The 25,138-nt window shown below is 34.3% G+C and overlaps 3 protein-coding genes and 1 long non-coding RNA gene across 5 annotated transcripts in view; 3 read left to right on the plus strand and 1 right to left on the minus strand.

Annotated features, from left to right (window-relative positions):
• Positions 1-3,388, plus strand: part of LOC137645964 (uncharacterized) — an 8,409-nt gene extending 5,021 nt beyond the window's left edge. Inside the window, exons 1-2 of one of the 2 annotated variants that reach the window (XM_068379041.1) lie at positions 1,866-2,012; positions 2,716-3,384. In XM_068379041.1, coding sequence (XP_068235142.1) covers positions 1,979-2,012; positions 2,716-3,266 — 585 coding nt within the window. In that variant the 5' untranslated portion in view covers positions 1,866-1,978 and the 3' untranslated portion in view covers positions 3,267-3,384. Of the gene's footprint in view, positions 1-1,865; positions 2,013-2,715 lie in introns of those variants that run through there. The other variant, XM_068379044.1, reaches the window with a different exon arrangement.
• Positions 3,389-7,222: 3,834 nt separating this feature from the next.
• LOC137645000 (uncharacterized) lies at positions 7,223-8,770 on the plus strand. The gene is made up of 2 exons (XM_068377866.1): positions 7,223-7,374; positions 8,094-8,770. The coding sequence occupies exons 1-2, from the start codon at positions 7,341-7,343 to the stop codon at positions 8,645-8,647; spliced, it is 588 nt and encodes a 195-aa protein (XP_068233967.1). The 5' UTR covers positions 7,223-7,340; the 3' UTR covers positions 8,648-8,770.
• Positions 8,771-9,437: 667 nt separating this feature from the next.
• LOC137645969 (uncharacterized) overlaps positions 9,438-25,138 on the minus strand; it is a 209,604-nt gene continuing 193,903 nt past the window's right edge. Inside the window, exon 3 of the long non-coding RNA XR_011045368.1 lies at positions 9,438-11,214. This is a non-coding gene — a long non-coding RNA (uncharacterized lncRNA). The remainder of the gene's footprint in view (positions 11,215-25,138) is intronic.
• On the plus strand, positions 19,632-20,921 carry LOC137645001 (uncharacterized). The gene is made up of 2 exons (XM_068377867.1): positions 19,632-19,721; positions 20,270-20,921. Exons 1-2 carry the CDS (start codon positions 19,691-19,693, stop codon positions 20,821-20,823), a joined length of 585 nt encoding a protein of 194 aa, XP_068233968.1. The 5' UTR covers positions 19,632-19,690; the 3' UTR covers positions 20,824-20,921.

Here is a 25,138-nt window from a genome sequence, read left to right on the forward strand (position 1 = left end):
AGTAAGACATAATCTATGCCTACTTATCATGACGTCTTCTACTGGTTGAGCTCATGAGCCTAAACTATTTTAAGAAAAACCTTCTCTTCCACTGTATGTAGCTGATGTTGTTTTCGGCTACGCCATCCAAGTTACTTTCACGGACTCTTGCTTCTTAGCATTCCATACCTGCAGAAATCTTAAACTGTACATCCACTCATTTTATTCTCCGTCGGATGTAAAAGGAAAATTCATGTGCTCTCAGCATTATGTTTGACCTGGTGAAATTATCGTATAAACAACAGCATGATTTTTTTTTCCATTTCATATCTACAGCTTTAATGGTATTAATCATGGGTCGATAATTTTGTATTAATAAAATTAATACTGATTCGGTTTGACAAACTCGGCTCAAAATAAAGATGTATTTCCAAACACGTATATTCAGTCTTTCATAATGCAGAACTGAAAAAAAAAGTACATGGACTTTGGTTTCCTTAAAACCTGACTTCCTTGGGGGGGGGGGGGAGACTGTTGTTTTCACCCAGCGTGAACTTCACTCCTTATCTGACTATTTTCTCTCTCTATTGAAGGTAAGAAATTGACAGTACCACAGAATTATCATAATAAAAACACCATTCATATATTTCCTGACTCAGGTTACCTACACTATAATTTTAATTGCCAGAATGTATCAAAGAAGGACTCTGATATGATACTGCAAACAAATTTACAAAATGGAGCAACTTTCAAGAAAAACTTCGATATCAATAAGATGACTACTACATTTGAATTTTACCTATGTATGAGGAAACCCTGAAAATATAAAAATGAAACGCCTTCCAATCTTGTAAATCGATAAGAAATGTATGTATTCTTGTATTCCAACCGTTATAAAATCATTCAAATTGAGAAAACTTACTTTTTTCAAAATGGTCTATGCTCTAAGTTCTGGCTGACAATATTAAAATTTTTTGCATTAAAATGTGACAGTAAAAGGATTTTCAGTACTAATGTGAATAGATGCAAATCTCTGGAAAAGATATGATTAAAAAACATTATTTGCCCCAAAAATTGTACTTGTATTTGAAAGACAAATTAGGGAAAAAGAGGGAATGAAATTGAACAAAGCTATACTTTGAAGAAAGGGACAATCCTGACTCGACAACTTTTTTTAAAGAGGTAAGGCAAGTGGAAGCAGGAAGGAAGCTCAACTTATGATGGTACAAAAAGACAGAAAATAAACTCCACATGATCTAACGATAATGCTCATTTTCTTTTTACTTCACCATCTGTGATGCCGATAACAGAAAAGTATGAGAACGTGCTTCCGGTGTCCAGAAAGATGACTGTAAATCTTGAATTGTAATATTCAGTGCGTTCAAACGACACTGCTAAACCGATTTCAGTTTATTTGCAGACAGCAGAAATATGCAACCTTAATGTAATCAAGTACAGGGTTACCTTAATGTGAAAATACATGTGACAACGCCAAACATACGGGTAGGTAAACATAGTTTACAACTATAAAATAATTGTAATTACTCAATACTGAATGAATCGAGTTACAAAGACTAAAGACCTATGGGTGTCCAAAAAAAAAAAGAAAAGAAAAAAAAAAGCGCAAGGTTGTATACGCTTCAATAAACATTTTGCAGGGTAATCGCTCATTCTTACCCGAAAGAAAATAAACAAAAGCATTCAACGCCCTCAATATTATTTCATCATTTTTTCTAGAACGTGATGAGATTAAAAACTCACCTTTCATGGAACAAATCAAAATCCTTAAACCCAAGGGCAATGAAAACGGGCTGAAAATAGTCATGGAATCTCCTGACCTCGTCTACCCTTCTCGCGTCGGCCTTGACTGACCCAAATGGCCATCTTCATGTGTAGCTATATAAGAGGCAAAAGGAATCCAGAACATCGCAGATCAAGCTAAAGACTCATCCTCGTAACAGCTGCATCTTACCGTCCTTCGGTTCTCTCCATCACAAAGATGATTACTAAGCCTATTATCGTTCTTACTTTGGGTAAGTTGTGCCCCATTAGTTCATGTACCGACGAAAAGAAATTGATTTAATTGTGCAAAAGCAATTGTTCTTTCTCCTTAATACAAATTCTCGTTTCATATTTTAATATATGACTTATTCAAGTTGTTATTGGTCTTAACATATTTTATATTTGATTATTTCTTATTTATAGTTTATTCGTTCCTTGTCTATTTCCTTTCCGTGCTGGGCTGCTTTACTTGTTAGCAGCCTAATAATAATAATAATAATAATAATAATAATAATAATAATAATAATAATAATAATAATAATAATAATAAATATTCCGGCAACTAAGTACAAAAAATCAAGATGAATAACAAATCATTTTTACTACCACAATAATAAAAAAGAACGGATCCAAACTAATAATTCAGCGTCACATTTCTTGTTCTACTTTTACTAACTTTCAAATCCCCATAAAATTTAAAGCTTAATTACCCAGATACTTTTAACATACATTATTAGAGACATGAAAAGAACGCTATTTTAAAGTGCCATATTAACCATTATTCAAACAAAATGCAAACAATATATTTCCTCTAATTTATCTATTATAAAAGAAATAGAAAAGTAAATTATTTATTTGTATAAACCAAACACTAAGAATGTCGATGCCCGATTCACAAATCTTATTGAACATTAATATAAAATCAAACAATACAAATAACCTTTTCTTCCCCAGCCATCCTGTGCAGAGCCTACCCTCAAGTAGGTTATGACCTACCAACACCTCCTTCTGCACCAGGATACTCCTACGGGGCTCCTGAACTAGAAGCCGCCGCTTCCTCCCTAAATGAAGTAGTTGAAGCTGAGGACCCCATCGCCGCCTTGGCTTCCAACATCCCCGGAGGAGGCGTCCCTGGAGAGGATTATCCCATCCTGGCTTCAGTCCCAGACACCGGATTCTCCTGCGCCAATCAGGAGTTCCCAGGTTACTATGCTGACACCGCTGACGAAGCCGGCTGCCAGGTCTTCCACATCTGCCAGTTCGATGGCCGCCAGGACTCCTTCCTCTGCCCCAACGGCACCATCTTCAACCAGCAGTACTTCGTCTGCGACTGGTGGTTCAACGTCGACTGTGCAGCCACTGAACAGTTCATCGCTCTCAATGCTGACATCGGGAAGGTGGCTGACGATGCTCTCGTAGGAGCTGCCTCCGACATCTCCCTTTCCAACACTTACGGTGTCCCTCAAGTAGCTGCTCCTACAAGTGGTTACGGAGTTCCTGCTTAGATTTGCGCCTTCCATAAATGGTCCGTGAAGTTTTACGTAAATTATTCAAATATTTAATTCCACGATTATGTTCTCAAACTATCAGAACTGAAAAAATCGAGCAATAAAATTATAAGCACTTCGAATTTATCTTATCTTAACCAGTTGTAAGTTTCTAACTGAAGAACTTCTACTCCCAGCCTTTTGAACCTTTTATTCTTTCTGTACACATTTTGAACTTGAGGGTCACCTTTGCAAAAATAAATAGTTTGGCCATCCAAAAGGTCGACTTTATACAAGAGTACTACATTACAATGGAGATTTAGAGGATTGCTAGTAAAAAAAAAAAAAAAAAAAAAAAAAAAAAAAAAAAAAAAAAAAAAAAAAAAAAAAGCATGAAAATAAATTTCAGAAGGGTTAAAAGAAGACAATATTAATGTTGGAAAATAAACAGGTCAAATGGTGAATCTAGGGAAAATGATCTTAAATCATCCTTAAATCCCCATACAAGAAGACTGCCTATATTTAAGCAATACGTACATACAATATATATATATATATATATATATATATATATATATATATATATATATATATATATATATATATATATATATATATATATATATATATATATATATGTATAAATTATTATATTTATATATATATATATATATATATATATATATATATATATATATATATATATATATATATATATATATATATACACACACATATATATCTACAAATATTTATACACATACTACCGCGAGAGTTAGTGGATACCATGATTGGTCAGACAGTACTATATTAGACCCATCTCTCTGGTTACGGCTTGTTTTTCCTTTGCCTACAGATACACCGAATAGTCTGGCGTATTCTGTCCACATTCTCCTCTGTCCTCATACACTTGACAACACTGAGATTACCAACCAATTCTCTTCAATAAAGAGGTTAACTACTGCACTGGTTACTTTCTTTTTGGTAAGGTATTCTTTTTGGTAAGGTAAAAGAGACTCTCTAGCTATGGTAAACAGCTCTTCTAGGAGGACACTCTAAAATCAATCCATTGTTATCTGGTCTTGGGTAGTGACGTAGCATCTGTACCATGGTCTTCCACTGCCTTCAGGTAGAAATCTCTTGTTTGAGGGTACACTCCGGCATACTTTTCTATCTTATTTTCTATTTTCAGTTTTTAAAGTTTACATTGAAAGATCTATTTCAATGTTGGTACTTGTCTTGAAACATTTCATATTTCTTATTACTTCTCCTGTAGTTTACTTATTTCCATATCTCCTTTAATCACTGCGCTATTATTCCCTGTTGGAGCCCTTGCGCTTATAGCATCCTCCTTTTCCAACTAGGGTTGTAGATTAGCAAGTAATATATAAACATATATATACATATAAATATGAAAACGCTGGCAGATAAGGACAATTCTAAATCGATTTTTTTTTTTCAGTTTAAGGGATTAGAATAAAAAAAAAGAAAAAAAAACAAAGAATGAAAGAATGAATGAACGACAGTATTAAGGGCCTATTTCTCCCCAAGATATATCTTTTAACCCAAATTTTGAGCATTATGAAATTACAGCTGGGGAGACATGAAAAATCAAATGAAGAAAATCAAATAATGATAAAAGTACTATCTAACAAAATAACTGATAAACAGATGTGAAGAGAGTGTCATGTGACTAATATCGACACAATCGCTCTGTTTTTGTTACCGAAGTTAACAACGAATGTTAGAATAAAATCACTTATTGTTATGGACTGATGACAATAGTCTTCAGCAACGATAGATAGATATAAAGAATCTTTCTGAAGCTAAAGCTCAATTGGTACCAGGTAAAACTCCGCGACTAAATCTTACTTTGGGAGCTTGTGTCTTTCCACAGGTCAAAATCAGCTCATGTAGCAGCATTACTGGTTCCCGTTATCTACGAAATAGTCTCAGTCTGGTCCATCAATTAGCCTTTTAGAACTCATGGCGAAAGAGTACTTCTAAGCAGTTATACTATATGCTTTATAGATTAATAATGATTTTAGCAATGATGCAATGTCTAAACTTTGTTATTGATATTGTGTTTTTAATGATATCTTCTCACAGGTAATTACATGCATCCATATAAACCTTTCCCCTGTGCATCAGTAAGACATAATCTATGCCTACTTATCATGACGTCTTCTACTGGTTGAGCTCATGAGCCTAAACTATTTTAAGAAAAACCTTCTCTTCCACTGTATGTAGCTGATGTTGTTTTCGGCTACGCCATCCAAGTTACTTTCACGGACTCTTGCTTCTTAGCATTCCATACCTGCAGAAATCTTAAACTGTACATCCACTCATTTTATTCTCCGTCGGATGTAAAAGGAAAATTCATGTGCTCTCAGCATTATGTTTGACCTGGTGAAATTATCGTATAAACAACAGCATGATTTTTTCCATTTCATATCTACAGGTTTAATGGTATTAATTAAAGGTCGATAATTTTGTACTAAAAAAATTAATATTGATTCGGTTTGACAAACTCGGTTCAAAATAAAGATGTATTTCCAAACACGTATATTTAGTCTCTCGTAATGCAGAACTGTAAAAAAAGTCGTCCATGGACTTCGGTTTCCTTAAAACCTGACTTCTTTGGGGAATAAAACCTGTTGTTTTCACCCAGTGTGAACTTCACTCCTTTTCTGACTATTTTTTCTCTCTATTGAAGGTAAGAAATTGACAGTTCCACAGAATTATCATAATAAAAACACCATTCATATTTTTCCTGACTCAGGTTACCTACACTATAATTTTAATTGCCAGAATGTATCTCAGAAGGACTCTGATATGATACTACAAACTAATTTACAAAATGAAGCAACTTTCAAGGAAAACTTCGATATCAATAAGATGACTTCTACCTTTGCTTTTTACCTATGTATGAGGAAACCCTGAAAATATAAAAATGAAACAACTTTCTATGTTGTAAATCGATAAGAAATATATGTATTCTTGTATTCCAACCGTTATAAAATCATTCAAATTAAGAAAACTTACTTTTTTTTCAAAATGGTGTCTGCTCTGAGTTCTGGCTGACATTCTCAACAAATTTTGCATTAAAATGAGACGATAAAAGGATTTTCAGTACTAATGTGAATAGATGCAAATCACTGGAAAAGATGTGATTAAAAAAACATTATTTGCCCCAAAAACTGTATTTGTATTTGAAAGAGAAATTAGGGAAAAAGAGCAAATTAAATTGAACAAAGCTATACTTTGAAGAAAGGGACAAGCCTGACTCGACAACTTTTTTTAAAGAGATAAGGCAAGTGGAAGCAGGAAGGAATCTCAACTTATGATGGTACAAAAAGACAGAAAATAAACTCCACTTGATCTAACGATAATGCTCATTTTCTTTTTACTTCACCATCTGTGATGCCGATAACAGAAAAGTATGAGAACGTGCTTCCGGTGTCCAGAAAGATGACTATATTTTTAAGAGCAATATACAGTGCGTTCAAACCACACTGTTAAACCGTTTTCAGTTTATTTGCAGACAGCAGAAAAATGCAACCTCAATGTATTCAAGTACAGTGTTACCTTAAGGTGAAAATACATGTGACAACACCAAACATACGGGTAGGTAAACATAGTTTACAGCTATAAAATAAATGTAATTACTTAATACTGAATGAATCGAGTTACATGAAAAAAAAAAAAAAAACCGTAAGGTTGTATACGCTTCAATAAATGTTTTACAGGGTAATCGCTCATTCTCACCGGAAAAAAACAAATAAGCATAAGCATTTAACCCCTCACTGTTATTTCATCAATCTTTCTAGAACGTGATGAGATTACAAACTCGCCTTTCATGGAACAAATCAAAATCCTTAAAACCAAGGGCAATGAAAACGGGCTGAAAATAGTCATGGAATCTCCTGACCTCGTCTACCCTTCTCGCGTCGGCCTTGACTGACCCAAATGGCCATCTTCATGTGTAGCTATATAAGAGGCAAAAGGAATCCAGAACATCGCAGATCAAGCTAAAGACTCATCCTCGTAACAGCTGCATCTTCCCGTCCTTCGGTTCTCTCCATCACAAAGATGATTACTAAGCCTATTATCGTTCTTACCTTGGGTAAGTTGTGCCCCATTAGCCTAGTTCATGTACCGATGAAAAGAAATTGATTTAAGTGTTCAAAAGCAAAAGTGTTCTTTCTCCTTAATACACATTCTCGTTTCATATTTTAATATATGACTTATTCAAGTTGTTATTGGTCTTAACATATTTCATATTTGATTAATTTTTATTTATAGTTTATTCGTTCCTTGTCTATTTCTTTTCCGTGCTGGGCTGCTTTACTTGTTAGCGACCTTAGACTAATAATAATAATAATAATAATAATAATAATAATAATAATAATAATAATAATAATAATAATAATAATAATAATAATAATAATAATAATAATGAACATTCTGGCAACTAAGTAAAAAAAAAATCAAGATGAATACCAAGTCCTATTTACTACCACGATAATAATTCAGCGTCACATTTCTTGTTCTACTTTTACTAACTTTCAATTCCCAATAAAATTTGAAGCTTAACTACCCAGATACTTTTAACATACATTATTAGAGACATGAAAAGAACGTTACTTTAAAGTACCATATTAACCATTATTCAAGCAAAATGCAAACAATAAATTTCCTCTAATTTATCTATTATAAGAGAAATAGAAAAGTAAATTATTTATTTGTATAAACCAAACACTAAGAATGTCGATGTCCGATTCACATAATCTTATTGAACATTAATATAAAATCAAACAATACAAATAACCTTTTCTTCCCCAGCCATCCTGTGCAGAGCCTACCCTCAAGTAGGTTATGACCTACCAACACCTCCTTCTGCACCAGGATACTCCTACGGGGCTCCTGAACTAGAAGCCGCCGCTTCCTCCCTAAATGAAGTAGCTGAAGCTGAGGACCCCATCGCCGCCTTGGCTGCCAACATCCCCGGAGGAGGCGTCCCTGGAGAGGATTATCCCATCCTGGCTTCAGTCCCAGACACCGGATTCTCCTGCGCTGATCAGGAATTCCCAGGTTACTATGCTGACACCGCTGACGAAGCCGGCTGCCAGGTCTTCCACATCTGCCAGTTCGATGGCCGCCAGGACTCCTTCCTCTGCCCCAACGGCACCATCTTCAACCAGCAGTACTTCGTCTGCGACTGGTGGTTCAACGTCGACTGTGCAGCCACTGAACAGTTCATCGCTCTCAATGCTGACATCGGGAAAGTGGCTGACGATGCTCTCGTAGGAGCTGCCTCCGACATCTCCCTCTCCAACTCATATGGAGTTCCCCAAGAAACAAATGTTCCCTCTGCTATATACAGTGTTCCAGCTTAAACTCTAACATTTCTACAGCAATCAAATTGATAAACCATACAATATTTATATTCTGAAATCAACAATAGTAATATGTATTATCAAGTCCTTTAATTTATATATAAAATAAAATAAAATTATAAGCATATTGACCGATAGTAAGTCTTTATTCATTTACTTGCAACCAAATATCAAATAATGAAAGTTGAAGGGCAATGTTTTTTCGGATGCACAACTACTGCCTCTATCCATAAACTCGGATAACCAGTTGATCAAATGGCCGTGTCATTGGTAAGTTTACAACATACACACCCACTGCAAGAAAGAACTTGAATTTGCTGAAGCAGTAAAATCGAGCAATATCAGAATGGTGTAATTATTTTTTTTTTTTTTTTTTTTTTTTTTTTTGTGTGTTAGAAAATATATTGGTTTACCGACTAGATATTGTACGGTGCTAAAGTTTAAAAGTTGAAATCAGATACTTTTCGACAACTGAAGTCAGCGATGCTTGAGGGTTATACCAAATATTGGGTTTTGCAGAGCAATCTTCTGGTCTAAGTGGTTTTGCATTGTAGTTTTTAAACCTTTCTATGATGTTTATCTGATGTAAATATATATATTTGGTGTACCAACTGCAACAAATTAAAAAATAAAAAGCTCTGAAGATACAGCTCAATACGATAAGGAAAATACCAAAGAACTATTTTTCAGAAACCAAACTTTCTTACTTTTCACAACGGAATTTCTTTTATACATTTGAATTAACTGAAATAATATCAAATAAATAGTCTTACATTTGATTTGTGTTTTGATAGCTATGTTAAAAAAATATTATTGTTTATATTATTTGATAAAGCCTTGATAATATTCAACGTAGATTTTGATACCAAATTCTCTAAGACCAAGATTTCAAGACCGATTATTCCTACCATCGCTGTTTTACTTTACATTTCAATTTTAAGGATTTTAATTTTTGTTTTGTTTTATGATATGAAAGTATATGCTACGTTATTTTTAAATTCAGAACCGGATGAAACCCGACTGACGTTCATTCGACACGTAAGATAATAATTTTTCCTTAATCTCGTCTTTATCTTATATAACTACATCAACACACAAAGAAATTGTTTGTTATTAAATCAAAGTCAATTAAAGATAAGATCTAGATCACCGTCCACAGGAACAAAAGATATTAATACATCGGTGTTGATAAATTTGGTCAAACTCGTGGTTGCCAGCTGCAACTGTTACCTACTAAGAGCTACCAGTATTTTATTTGTCCCCACTAACAAAGTTTTGTATTATCATTATTACAAGCCAAGCTTGAACACCCACTTGGAAAAGTAGGATGCTGCAGGTCCAAGGACTCCCACAGGGAAAGCAACCCAGTACAGAAAGGGAATAAGAGTAATAACGAATAAACTATATATGGGAAATAATAGAAAAAATGACAAAATCACCAATAATGTCAAAATGGATCAGTCGTATATACAATATGAAACGAGACTTTCAACAGAAAAGCACTTGCAACAAGTATGAAGGTCCCCAAGTTAACGACTGAGTAGGAAAATCATTCCACAATCTGGCCAGAGATAGATTAAAACTTATAGAACACGGTACAGTTTTGAGCCTTATGACGGAGAAAGCAAGATGGTTGTACAAACATGGGATAAGTGTTCCGGTAATTAAAAAATTCACAACACACGAGTACAGGTGTTACCACATGTCCACTTAAGGCCAGCAGCCCTTTCTTTCATGTACACTGTCCTGCGTCTAGTGTCATCTCACACATGTTTATCTGTTCCCCTACTTGAGGTTTCAATTTAACAACCTACAGCAAATGACATTAAAAACACTCAAACTTAGTTTTAGTTTGCTGAGAAAAAATAAATTTGCTTTAAAGATTTGTCTCAGCAATAGAAAACGTGATTGTATTCTCTATTTCTTATCTATTTTTACGACGAGTCCAGAAATAATATATACAAGTTTAAAACAAAAATAAAATATTACTGAAATTTTAGTGGTATTTGGCAGATCAAAATTTCTTATTAAGTATATTTTCTATATTTATCAACAAAATGTTCCACCCATGTAAATGATTTATCAATATGCTCCACTCAAAATTGTTATTTTTCCTTTTCAAACCATTATTATCAAACTATCAATACGCTCAAGCAACATGAAACATTAACTTCATAGGACTTTTACAATGAAATAATTTTAAATTATGTAAAACTATGACATTGAATAAAACACCCCTGTCCCCAAAGAGAAAAGATTCAAGGTAAAATAGTTTGGTTTGTAGGATTCATATATACGCGCGAAGAAACATATCAGGCCATGAATTGTCACATATACTACAACTATAGGCATAATCAATTCCATTTACTACTTCTACAATGAGATTTAAATTTCATACAAAAACAATTCAACAGGCAGATCACATGAAATATAAATTAAATCGAGTTTGCTATGTCCCAAATTTTGTGGGTGTATCCTATATTTAAAAATAAAAGATATCTCAAAAATATAAAACTGCTTACGTGAATTCCAGGCACCATATAAGAAGACGGTGTAACAACTCTTACCTGAAATAAATAAAACAAACAAATTAAAAATAATTAACAACACTCCTGTAAATCAAAAGAATATCACTACTGATAAATGAAAGATATTAAACTTCATCTCCTTATCGTGGATTCGACAAAAATTTGAATCTATAATACGCATGCATACATACATACATACATACATACATACATACATACACACACGTATATATATATATATATATATATATATATATATATATATATATATATATATATATATATATATATATATATATATATATATTATATACACATACATATATATACATATATATTGATAAATTTTGCATATTTAGACGTGGTTTTCATATTCAAAGAAGCCCTATATTTTAATACTTTAATGTCTAGATTCTCTCTTATACCTCGGGATCAGAGATCCAAGGGGGAACTAACTCAAAGACAATAGCTTCTGGCATGACAGGAAACTTGCATGACAGTGAATAACATTTAGCCACTGTCATGCCAGTTTCCTTGACTAGGGTTCAATTTCTCGGCCGACCAGAAGCTATTGTCTTCGAGTTGGTTCTCCCTTGGGTTTCTGATCCCGAGGTATAAGTAAGAATTCAGACATCAAGGTATTAAAATATAGGGCTTATTTGAATATGAATATATATATATATATATATATATATATATATATATATATATATATATATATATATATACATATATATATATATATATATATATATATATATATATATATATATATATATATATATATACATATACATATACATATATATATATATATATATATATATATATATATATATATATATATATATATATGTACACACACATACATAAATGGTATCCATAAGCAGACATATATGTACATACATACATACATACATATATATATATATATATATATATATATATATATATATATATATATGTGTGTGTGTGTGTGTGTGTGTGTGTACGTGCGCGCCTGTCTATGTAAATGTACCCGTAAATGCAAGCTACTTTTGTCATATTCTTTGACAAACATTTGATATTTCATGTCCTTTTATGGCCAAAAGGGTGCTGGAAAATGGAGATATCAAATGTCCTCATGTGACACACATTTTATATATATATATATATATATATATATATATATATATATATATATATATATATATATATATATATATATATATAATACATACACATTTATAGGTAGTAGGATGGCCAGGGCACCAGCCACCCATTGAGATACTACCACTAGAGAGTTATGGGGTTTTTGACCGGTCAGACAGTGCTACATTGAATCCTTCTCTCAGGTTACAGTTCATTTTTCCTCTGCCTACACACACATCGAATAGTCTGGCCTATTCTTTACATATTCTCCTCTGTCCTCATACACCTGACAACACTGAGATTATCAAACAATTATTTTTCAACTAAGGGGTTAACTACCTCACTGTAAATTTTCAGTGGCCACTTTCCTCTTGGTGAGGATAGGAGAGACTCTTTAGCTATGGTAAGCAGCTCTTCTAGGAGAAGGACACTCCAAATTCAAACCACTGTTCTCTAGTCGGGGGTAGTGCCATAGCTTCTGTACCATGGCCTTCCACTGTCTTGGGTTGGAGTTCTATTGCTTGAGGGTACACTCAGGCACACTATTCTATCCAGTTTCTCTCCCTCTTGGTTTTTTTTTTTTAAAGTTTTTATAGTTTATTCTCGAAATATTTATTTCAATGCTAATGTTCTTAAAATATTCTATTGTTCTTTGTTTCCTTTCCTCACTTAGCTATTTTCCCTATTGGAGCCCCTAGGCTTATGGCATCCTGCTTTTCCAACTAGGGTTGTAGCTTAGCAAATAATTATAATAATAACAATAATAATAATGATAATAATAATACACACACATACACACACACACACATATATATATATATATATATATATATATATATATATAAATATATATAAATATATATATATATATACAAATATATATATATATATATATAGAGAGAGAGAGAGAGAGAGAGAGAGAGAGAGAGAGAGAGAGAGAGAGAGAGAGAGAGAGAGAGAGAGAGAGAGAGAGAGAGTAACTTATGCATTGACGACAATGCATCCCATCAGCAATAGCAGAGCTAAATTTTCTAAGCAACCGCAAAAGAACGTTCTTACAGACAGCAGTAATATGCTTTTAATAGAAGAGATGGAACTCATATTTAACAGTTTGGAAATTAACATTTGTAACATAGGCAGATAAACAGCACACTTATTTAATAGTATGGAAATTAACATTTGTAACAGGCAGAGAATAGCACTCTTATTTAATAGTATGGAAATTAACATTTGTAACAGGCTGAGAATAGCACTCTTATTTAATAGTATGGAAATCAACATTTGTAACATAGGCAGATAAATAGCACTCTTATCTAATAGTATGGAAATTAACATTTGTAACAGGCAGGGAATAGCACTCTTATTAAATAGTATGGAAATTAACATTTGTGACACAGGCAGATAAATAGCCCTCTTCTCTAATAGTATGGAAATTGACATTTGTAACAGAGGCAGATAAATAGCACTCTTATCTAATATTATGGAAATTAACATTTGTATCTAATAGTATGGAAATTAACATTTGTAACAGAGGCAGATAAATATCACTCTTATCTAATACTATGGAAATTAACATTTGTAACAGAGGCAAATAAATAGCACTCTTATCTGATGTTATGGAAATTAACATTTGTATCTAATAGTATGGAAATTAACATTTGTAACAGAGGCAGAGAAACATTCTTACAAAAGCGGAAAATTAAGAATTCATAAGAAAAAATAAATTTTTCAGAACAGGTATATAGAAATGCATAACTGTGATAACGATGGGTCTGAAACCTTAACCCGTTTCTGAAAAGCCTTAACAGCAATGGGCTTCTTTCTTTTGCTATTTCGTTTTCTCAATCAAACTTATAAAGTAAAGGCTCATCAATGTGTTAAAACTTCATGAGCTCTGTGGTTGTTCGATCAAGTAGGCTTTGAGCCCGCACTGACCTCTTGCTCTTTGAGCAGTTCGGCTGTTTTTATGATTATGAATCGTCAAAAGATACAAGTACCCTTATGGAAGGTGTTTTGTACTTGCTTCGATGGAATACAAAGCGCAGTGTTCGACTAGATGCTGATAAAGCTAATAAAAATTCCGTTTAATATCAAAGATTTTGGAAATAAGATACCCTAAATGTCACGAAATGTGTTACGACTACACATTCTACCGTCCAAACTTGGACCTTTATGATAGAAAGTAAGTGCAAAGGAGGATCTAGATATTACTAAAAAGGACCACTTTGGGTTTTGGAAATTACACGTTAAGAGTATAAAAACTTGGCATAAAAATGGACAAAACTTTTAGAGACATTTTACAGCATGAAGGATCATAATCTATCAGAGATTAGTAACGAATTGATTTTATGATGTAGATATTTTCAAAGACTTTCCATACTGAAGAAAGCAAACCAGCTATGCACATATAACAGTAAATTAGAACTAATTTCAAAGTCGGCTAAAATCATAAAATATGACAATATGACTAAAGAATAAAAAAACAACTTTCTTGGAATGCTTTCCATTTTCTGCAAAAGAAACAATAAAAAGAAAGTTTCAAAATAAGCTATTTTTTTTCAAATTCATAAAAAATCACCTATTATTTCGAAAATCATTCTATAAGTTAACAAGAATATAACCATTTGAAACACGACTGTAACATTCGAAAAATAATCTTATACAATACCAACTTTGAACGATATAATTCTCTCACTGAGGAGGCCAGGCGTTTACCATTACTTTACCAAATAAGGACATGAGGCCTAAAACATATGTACACTATTTCTTTAAAACATTCTTTACTTAGCAAATCATAGATTTACATGTCAAACAAGCCCAATCCTAAATCCTAAGTTTATCATCTATATATTCAACATCTAGTCGGCATAATTGATAGACGTATCCCGGCTCGTGTACAGATCAGATTTGACATGGAATAACTATACACAGCTTAGAGCTTTTGCTCAGACAGTTTATGCTGCAACTGAAAAAGAATACAATTTTACCATAAGAGAAACCTTTTCTGGTACAACCAAGGAGCATAAGTGGTGGACTACCCTTAAATCTGCACTCTTTGGTGTAGATGCAACAGTTCCTCCTTTACTTAAACCAGACGGCTCAGTCACTCACTGTCCAAAGTAAAAGGCAACCCTTTTGGCAGATGTGTTTGAGAAACTCGAACTTCCTCATTCCTGTTCCCTGTGGCTGAACAAACTAGTTTAGCTTTTCGATCTCGTGAAATTAAAGCTCTTAATGGACCTTGATGCTTATGGAGGTGTAGATCCGAATGGCATTTTTATTTTGTTCTTTATCTGTTATTTTGCGCAAGTTAGCAAGAAGAGGAGCTCTTAGCCCTTGTTGGAGAATTGGTAATGGTACTCCACTATGTAAATGTGTTTACGGTAGCTCAAGTCCAACTGATTATGGCCCAATTTTCATAACTCAAATATTATCTAAAGTTTTTGAACGTCTTTTGGCTAAACGTCTTAATAGGTTTGTTGAAGGTAATCATCTGTTCCCTAGTTTGCTATTTGGTTTTCGTAAAGGCCTTGGAGCATGTGATGCCCTTCTTACAACCTCCAATGCAGTAAATAAATCCCTTGATTGTGGTCAGGAAGTTCGTATGATTGGCCTTGATTTTAGTGCTGCCTTTGACCATATTAATCATGAGGCCCTTGTTTTCACACTCAAACAGTTGGAAGTTGGTGGGTCGTTTCTTAGCATTATTATTGACTTTTTAAGTAATAGATCGCAAAGAGTTGTTGTTGACGGCCACCATAGTGAGTATAGGAATGTGATTTCTAGTTTTCCACAGGGTAGTGTTCTTGGCTTATTACTCTTCATACTACATTCACATGACATGTGGTCTGGTCTAGATAACAAGCTTGTTGCATATGCAGACGTACTACTCTCTTTGCATCAATTCCATCTCCTGAATGTAGATCTGGGGTTGTTGAATACCATAATAGAGATCTAGCTAAAATTAGTACATGGTGCAAATTATGGGGTATTAAGTTGAATCCTAACAAAATTCAAAGTATGATTGTAAGTAGGTCAAGGACCGTGGCTCCTCAACATCCGGATCTGAGCATTGATAATGTTTCTTTAACTTTGTATGATTCTTAACATCTTAGGTGTGATTCTGGACAGAAAATTTACTTTGGAGAAGCACATTAGGTCTGTGTCTTTTTCAATTGCACAAAAATTTGGCTTATTGAGAAAGTCTTTCAAGATTTTTGGTGATCAATCTATTCTGAAAAAGTGTTTTAATTCTTTCATTTGACATTGTTTCGCGTATTGTTCTCCTGTGTGGTCTTCAGTTGCGGATTCTCATCTTAATTTATTGGACAGAAACTTACGGTCTATTAAATTTCTTATTCCTGATCTAGATATTAATCTCTGGCACCGTCATTCAATTAGTTCATTATGCATGTTGCATAAGATTTTTCATAACTCTGACCATCTACATTCGGATCTTCCCGGACAGTTCCATCCTGTTCGTAATACTAGGTATGCAGTTAATTCTAATTGCCAGGCCTTCTCTATCAAGAGGCATAATACTACCCAGTATTCTAGAAGTTTTATTCCAGCTGTGACCAAGTTGTGGAATGATCTTCCTAATCGGGATGTTAAATCAGTAGAAATTTAAAAGTTCAAACTCGCATCAAATGTTTTTATGTTAAACAGGCTTGCACAAGTCCTTTTATAGTTTATAAATAAAAAATCTTTTAATGTTGTTAATGTTTTCAAAATATCTTATTTCAATTTTCATTACTTCTTATATTGTTTATCTATTTTTCTATTTTTTTTTCATCACTGGGCTATTTTTCCCTGTTGGAGCCCTTGTGCTTATAGCATCTTGCTTTCCCAACTAGGGTTGTAGCTTAGCTAGTAATAATAATAATAATAATAATAATAATAATAATAATAATAATAATAATGAAAATCCATGCAATTTCATCAGACTAATCTATATACAAAAGTACACTACTTTTAAATAACACTTGCTGAGTCAATGGAGGAACCAACAAGATGTTCACTGGTAGCAAAGGATTTCTGCTATCAAATTGTCATTCATTGGAAGCAAATTAATACTTTAAAATATGGGCATCGACAGAATATAAAATATATTCAACGTGTACCAACTAAGTGGCAAAAGCCTTAGAAAATATGATAATAATTAATACAAATATTTTGGTTTGCCAGCACTTGATATTTTTTTCTTAACTCCAACCTACAAAGCTAAAAAATTTGGACCCTGAGGTTTTTTAAATAAAATTTCATTAGACTGAAGCTTTATTCATACAAATAATCCTTTCACAATCACCTCCTCTGGCTTCGAGTGGGGGTTATTCACTTTTAGTATCATTATTTATTATTATCATTATTAATATTATTACTACTAGTTACGCATGATGATATAAGCCCAAGGGAAAATAGCCCAGTGAGGAAAGGAAATAAGGTAACAGAATAGTGTGCAATTCTGAACGCAACTTCCTCTTAATGGTATCCTCATTACAACTGATTAAAAAGCCTTGGAATCATCAAGAAGCATCCTTACATCAAGCACTGTTTCTATTCTTCCCCGATACAAATTAACCTAATTTTGGCTTTAATACTAGAAATGCGCTAGAGTTCCCCTTAAGATATCCTCAGGTGTAGCCTTGTTTGTTTTCACTATTTTTCTCCACAAAACGAACTATTTTCCTTCTTCCAACATTCAACATGACAAGACCAATGAAAAATATGTTTGACCATATCTTTTTCACCTCCAAGACTAATATAGACATGGGGTGTAATTTTCCGTGAAGGTTCATTCATATACACATTCCTAAAGTATGCATGAACGTCAGTAATTGCATTCGTGCACGAACACAACATTTGCAGGCTAGCAGCCTATAATGATGCGTTTTTTACCGGAATATCAGTACATATTTCAAAACAGACAAATGAAAGGCGAAGAAGAGAAGAACCTATAATCTCTTGACGGTTCTCAAGAACAAATCCAACTCTTGCACATAAAGAAACAATTAGTTCCACTAACAAAGATATGCACTGTGTTACGATCTTACCTTTGTGATTAACAATGATTTTCGACAGAAAAAAAATAAAACAATAATATGTACAATATAAATCACGCGAACCAATAACCTCAGACACTTAACAGGAACAAATATAGTGTAAAAAAAATAGAGTAACATTTCATTCTGGATTACATACAACAAGCAAATGCTCTTCTAAAGATACATATTTTCAAGAGAAAGAAAAAGTACCGTGAAATCCATGTGGGGGAAAATGTGCAAATTATGGCAGTGTAATGAAGTGAATTTGAACACAACCCATGCGTTAAATACAAATAGTCTTCTAAAAAGGTATAAAACAAAAAAGACTAGATGTAAATAACACAGCAACAAAAAAGTAAAGGACTAAATATGTAAATATGTAAAAGTAAAATGAAAGGCGAAAAAGTTAAATGAAGCTTAGTAGGACCGACAAAACTTCTTCAGAAGATTACGAATTTGTGCATCCTAAGGAATAGTCGAGATGACGGATGCAAAACAGTTCGGGAAAACATTCCCAGATGCAAATGCACTAGGTTGTATATGACACGATGCAACATTGTATAATAAAATAATAAAATAACACAGCCTTAGTAAATGACAATGGCTTATCCTTTTCTTGAAAATAATTAATGAATCTCGTATAAACCGTTACAACAGAAAATATTAACTAGATATAATGTGGTATCTTCCTTATTTTACTAAGTACAATGTTATCGTAGCAGTGTTCCCCATCCAAATGGACAGAGCCATATGTGAACAAACGCCGTCAAACCTAAAAGTGTAGAAATAAATTTCATCAAGAAAGAAACAGCATAAGAATGAGAAAAATAAACTCTTAATATTATTTCCAAAGTACCTAGCACATATGAAATAAAATAAATTGTTTAATGTAAGGTTTTACGCGGACAAAAAAAATACAATTCTTGAAATATGAAAATTATTCACTCGAAATATTGATTGTTTATACCTTATGCAAATGATCAACTGACTTAAAACAAATAGCAAAACCTTAAAGTGATAATCCATAGTCGTTACATACCTTTAAAGGAAGACTATTAATGATAAATTAATCGAGATAAAAGCAAAGCTGCAAATATTTCAAACTACTTTCTTACAAAATGCCCATAGCGATGAACTAATCATAGTCTACGAATTTCACCTCTTCCGTGACCTCTTCCGCCTTGCTCTCGTACCTTCATATCGTTTTGACCTTGGCTGACCTGGAACACGGCAGCCAGTATAAAGAGGCAGACAAACTCATCACCAGTACAGACCTCACTGGAAGCTCGTCTTTACCAGAAGTATATTCCTGTTACATTCTTCCTCTTTTCTCAGCAATCATGATTAAGGCTTTTGCCATTTTAACTCTAGGTAAGTAGCCTACCACAACTATTCTATGTATTTTTTTAGTTCAAGGGAAACACGTGTCTAAAGCTATACATAGTAGTAGTAGTAGTAGTAGTGGAGAGAGAGAGAGAGAGAGAGAGAGAGAGAGAGAGAGAGAGAGAGAGAGAGAGAGAGAGAGAGAGAGAGAGAGAGAGAGAGAGCATAGTATAAAACTCTACATTCGAACAAAAAAAATACTTTGATCTTTGATGGAAAAATTAGTGAATTCCTTTCAGCTTGTACGATAATACTCATGCATTACACCAATGATCATTACGGTACCATCTTACACCTTAAGTAAAAAAATAATCATCAACATTCAATTTTAGCCTCACTCCATTTGCTTCCTATTTCCATGCGAAAATAACTTTATAACGCATTAATATAACAATTCAAGGGTGTAAAAATAAAATTCCATACGCATGAATCATCTCTCATACAATCAGTAAATAGCACCAAACAGCATAACTGCACGTACGTTACTTTTACTTGAAAGTTCTATAATGTGATCTATTTCTTTACTGTTTTACCAGCCTCTTTAAGTGCAGCCATACCACAGTTAGGCTTCGAGGTGCCATCAGCCCCAGGCTACTCTTATGGCGCTCCTGACCTACAAAGCGCTGCCTCCACCCTCAACGTCAACGGAGTCACAGCATTTGGTAGTGGTGATCCAATTGCCGATCTGGCTGCCAGCATTCCCGGAGGAGGCGTCCCTGGAGAGGATTACCCCATCCTGACTTCAGTCCCAGACACTGGATTCTCCTGCACCGATCAGGAGTTCCCAGGTTACTATGCTGACACCGCTGACGAAGCCGGCTGCCAGGTCTTCCACATCTGCCAGTTCGATGGCCGCCAGGACTCCTTCCTCTGTCCCAACGGCACCATCTTCAACCAGCAGTACTTCGTCTGCGACTGGTGGTTCAACGTCGACTGTGCAGCCACTGAACAGTTCATCGCTCTCAACGCTGACATCGGGAAAGTGGCTGACGATACTCTGGTGGGAGCTGCCTCCGACATCTCCCTTTCAAACTCCTATGGTGCCCCACAAGTGGCTGCTCCTTCAAGCAGCTATGGAGTTCCTGTCTAGTACCGGAAAAGGCCTTTCTCTTTCTACATTAAATTATGCTTAACAGTCAAGCATGAAAGAACTATTTATTCTAACTGAATTATTTACATTTAACCTTGTCACCCAAAAATTATGAAAAAAATAAACTTCTTTACAGACTTGCCTTTGTTTCTTTCACATAATTCAAGTTTCATTATTTACTGGTTCTTGTTTTAGGATAATATTGCTTATTTCTGCAACCAAATGAAACTGACAGTTCTGAACTTACAGTAATTTTAGAATTTAAAATGAAAAATTTGTTGCTTGTTTTTAGTAAAAAGTAGGTAATTTTCACACCCAAAAAAATCCCATTGTTTCTTAAGCCATAAATCATTCAAAAGTCAGAAAGGTCAGCAACTGTACAACTTGTGCAGATAGAACCTTTCATTATAAACTTAAATTTAATGAAAATTCGGTTACATAACTCTAAAAATGAAATCACTTCAACATTCAATAACAATTGTGTACCCGAGAATTATTTTGGGAATCTGAATCTCTACTTGGGTGGGTTGTTGAAGATGAAAGAATTATCATCCTAGGGACTGTATATGCAAAAGTAAGTGACAGAAAAACAGGCTGTTGGTGCCCAGTAGGAAGCTACATAAAATAAACAATAATGATGGAAGATTTGCAGAAAAAAAAATAAATATATAAAAATACAACAAGAAAAGTGTCTGATTGTTGGAAATTCATTGTTTCCCACAAAAATAAAAAAAAAATAAAAATTCCCTAATAAAAATAATAAACTAAAGTAAATTTTCGAAAGAGAATATGGTAGGATGTAATGTTTGCTAGACCATGCATTAGTAGTGCAAAGTAGAGGGAATGGCAAGTTGATGGATGTAATGAGAAAAGTAGTGACTGGATGTATAACTGATATTCTTTTGCTTGAAGTGAAATTTCAGACAGATATACATTAAAAGTGAGGAGTAAATGGGAATAAAAGTAAACTTGTCAGCGAAAATAAAAACCAGATAAGTAAAACTGGAAGCAATTGATTTTTTAATGTATTTAGTAGCAAATAAAATAGATGGTGGAAAGGTGTAAGGATGGGTGTCAAAAAATCAATAGGTGACGTTAGGAAGGCAGCAGAGTTTTTGCAAAAGATTTAGAAACTTTGAGTGTCTATGGAAGCTAATTTGAATATGTAAAAGGAATGTTGGACTAAATCTCTCCAATGATTGCGAAACTCCCTTGACGGACCGTGATGCTTATGGAGCTATAGATGCAAATGGTATTTTTCCTTTGATTTTTATAAAGTGCTGATTTTTTAGTTCCTAAGATATCTGAAATTTTCTGCAAGTTAGCACGAAGAGGTTCTTTTAGCTCTTGTTAGACATTTGGTAATGTTACTCCACCGAGTATATGCGTTTGTGGTATCTCTACAATCTCTACAGTAGTCCAGCTGATCACCACTCAGTTTCCATAAGAGCCATTTTATATAAAGTTTTTGAATGTCTTTTGGCTAAACATCTAAATAGGTATACTGAAGGAAATCATCTGTTCCCTACTTTGGAATTTGGCTTTTGTAAACATCTTCCAGCATGTGATGCCTTTCTTACAATCTACAGTGCTCTACAGAAATCCTTTAATTGTGGTCAGGAAGTTCGTATGATTGGCCTTGATTTTACTGCTGACTTTGACCGTGTTAATCATGAGGACCTTGTTTTCAAACTCAAAAAGTTGGGAGTTGGTAGGTCTTTCCTTAGCTTCATCATTAAATTTTTGAGTAAGAGATAGCAAAGAGTTGCTGTTGATGGGCACCATAGTGAGTAGAGGAATACGACGTCTTGTGTTCCTATGGGTAGTGCTATTGGTTCATCACTTTTCATACCATACACACATGATATGTGGTTTACCTAAAAAAGAAGCTCGTTGCATATACAGATGACGCTACTCTCTGCTTCAATTCCATCTCCTGAAAGTAGACCTGGGGTTCCTGAATCTCTTTATAGAGATCTACCTAAAAATAGTGCATGGTGCAAAATATGGGGAATGAAGTAGAACCCTAGCAAAACTCATGGTATGATTGTATGTAGGTCGAGGTGAGTAGCTCCTCAGCCTCTAGATCTCAGCATTGATAATATTTTTTCTACTTAATACGACTTTTAAAATTTTAGGTATGCTTCTTGATAGCAAATTTAGTTTTGAGAAACACATTCAGTGAGTTTCATTTTTAATTACACAAAAAAAAATTACTTACTGAGAAAGTCTAAGATTTTTGGTGATCAATCTTGCATGGTGTATCGGCTCCTCCATGTTGACCAGTTTTTCCGACTTTTTACTATAGTCTATGGGTATCATCAATCACTTTGTTTATAATTCTGTACGTATTGTTTTTGTTATAATTCTTGTTAATCTAGTTTTTAAGTATGCTGTCTCTTTTTTATTTCTATTAATTCTTATGCTGTCTGGAGACATTGAGCGAAATCCGGGACCAGTACGTCCTAGATTTCGTCAATGTCGTCTTCTGTATTGCAATATTCGTGGTCTTCATGCAAATATCCAAGACCTTACAGTTGCGTCCAGACAGTATGATATTCTTTTGTGCTCAGAAACTTTGGTTTCTAATATGAGGCACTCATCTGAGCTCCTTATAACTGGTTTTAAGAAGCCAATAATGTTGAAACGTGATGCCATCCCTAGGGCCAGGGGAATGGCGGTGTATATTAGGACCGAGTACCCTGCTTCTCATAAGTCCTGCTATCAATGTGGATGTCATGAGATTCAGGTAATAAAAGTTTGTGGCAGGCATAACAACTTTTATTTGTGTTCGATCTACCGGAATCCAGACATAGATGATTCTATCTTCGATTGTCTTCTTACCATTATGGCTAAGATACAAGAAGATGATAGAAAGGCTTCTTTTGTCTTTGTTGGTGATTTTAATGCTCACCATAGGGAGTGGTTAAGTTCTATCTCTCCTACCGATCGCCATGGCCTAAGAGCTTTAGACTTTGCCTCTGAATCAGGCTGTGAGCAAATCATAAATGAAGCTACTCACAGGTCCGGTAATTGCTTGGACCTCATATACACTGACTCCCCTGGCGTTATAACTAGTAAGGTTGGTTCTCCAGTCGGGACATCTGATCATGCCTTGATTTCATTATTAGTGAAGACTGAGCAGCCTATCCCTGATATATCATACTCTTGTAAAATTTATATGAAATCCCAAGCAGACTGGAATGGGATTTTACATGATCTTTTGTGCTTGAATTGGTCACAATTATATAATAGTGTAGATCCTGTTGTCCCTTTGAATGAGAATCTAGTCAACATAATTGATAGGCGTATCCCTTCTCGTGTGCTAAGGTACCGAGTGAAGGACAAACCGTGGTTCAATGATGATTGTAGACGTGCTTATTTGGAGAAACAGGAGGCCTATCATCTTTGGAAGGGGAACAGATCAGATTTGACCTGGAACAACTATACTCAGCTTCGAGCTTTTGCTCAGAGAGTTTATGCCTCAACTGAAAAGGAGTACAATTTAACCATAAAAGAAACACTTTCTGGTACAACTCAGGAACATAAATGGTGGTCTACCCTTAAATCTGCACTCTTTGGTGTAGATGCAACAGTTCCTCCTTTACTTAAACCAGATGGCTCAGTCACTCACTGTCCAAAGGAAAAGGCAACCCTTTTGGCTGATGTTTTTGACAGTAAACAGAGTAATGAAAAACTTGAACTTCCTCATTCCTGTTTTCCTGAGGCTAAACTAACTAGTTTAGCTTTTCGATCTCGTGAGATTAAAGCTCTGTTGATGGACCTTGATGCTTATGGAGGTGTAGACCCAAATGGTATTTTTCCTTTGTTTTTTATAAAGACAGCAGATTTCTTAGCTCCAAAGTTATCTGTTATTTTGCGCAAGTTAGTAAGAAGAGGAGCTTTTAGGACTAGTTAGAGAATTGGTAATGTTACTCCTTTATGTAAATGTGTTTGTGGTAGCTCAAGTCCCACTGATTACCGCCCAATTTCCATAACTCCCATATTATCTAAAGTTTTTGAACGTCTTCTGGCAAAACGTCTTAATAGGTTTGCTGAAGGTAATCATCTACTCCCTAGTTTGCAATTTGGTTTTCGTAAAGGCCTTGGAGCATGTGATGCCCTTCTTACAATCTCCAATGCTGTACAGAAATCCCTTGATTGTGGTAGGGAAGTTCGTATGATTGGCCTTGATTTTAGTGCTGCCTTTGACCGTGTTAATCATGAGGCCATTGTTTTCAAACTGAAACAGTTGGGAGTGGGTGGGTCGTTTCTTAGCATTATTATTGATTTTTTAAGTAATAGATCTCAAAGA

The sequence above is a fragment of the Palaemon carinicauda genome, chromosome 8, assembly GCF_036898095.1.
Source record: "Palaemon carinicauda isolate YSFRI2023 chromosome 8, ASM3689809v2, whole genome shotgun sequence".
In the NCBI taxonomy this organism is placed as follows: domain Eukaryota; kingdom Metazoa; phylum Arthropoda; class Malacostraca; order Decapoda; family Palaemonidae; genus Palaemon; species Palaemon carinicauda.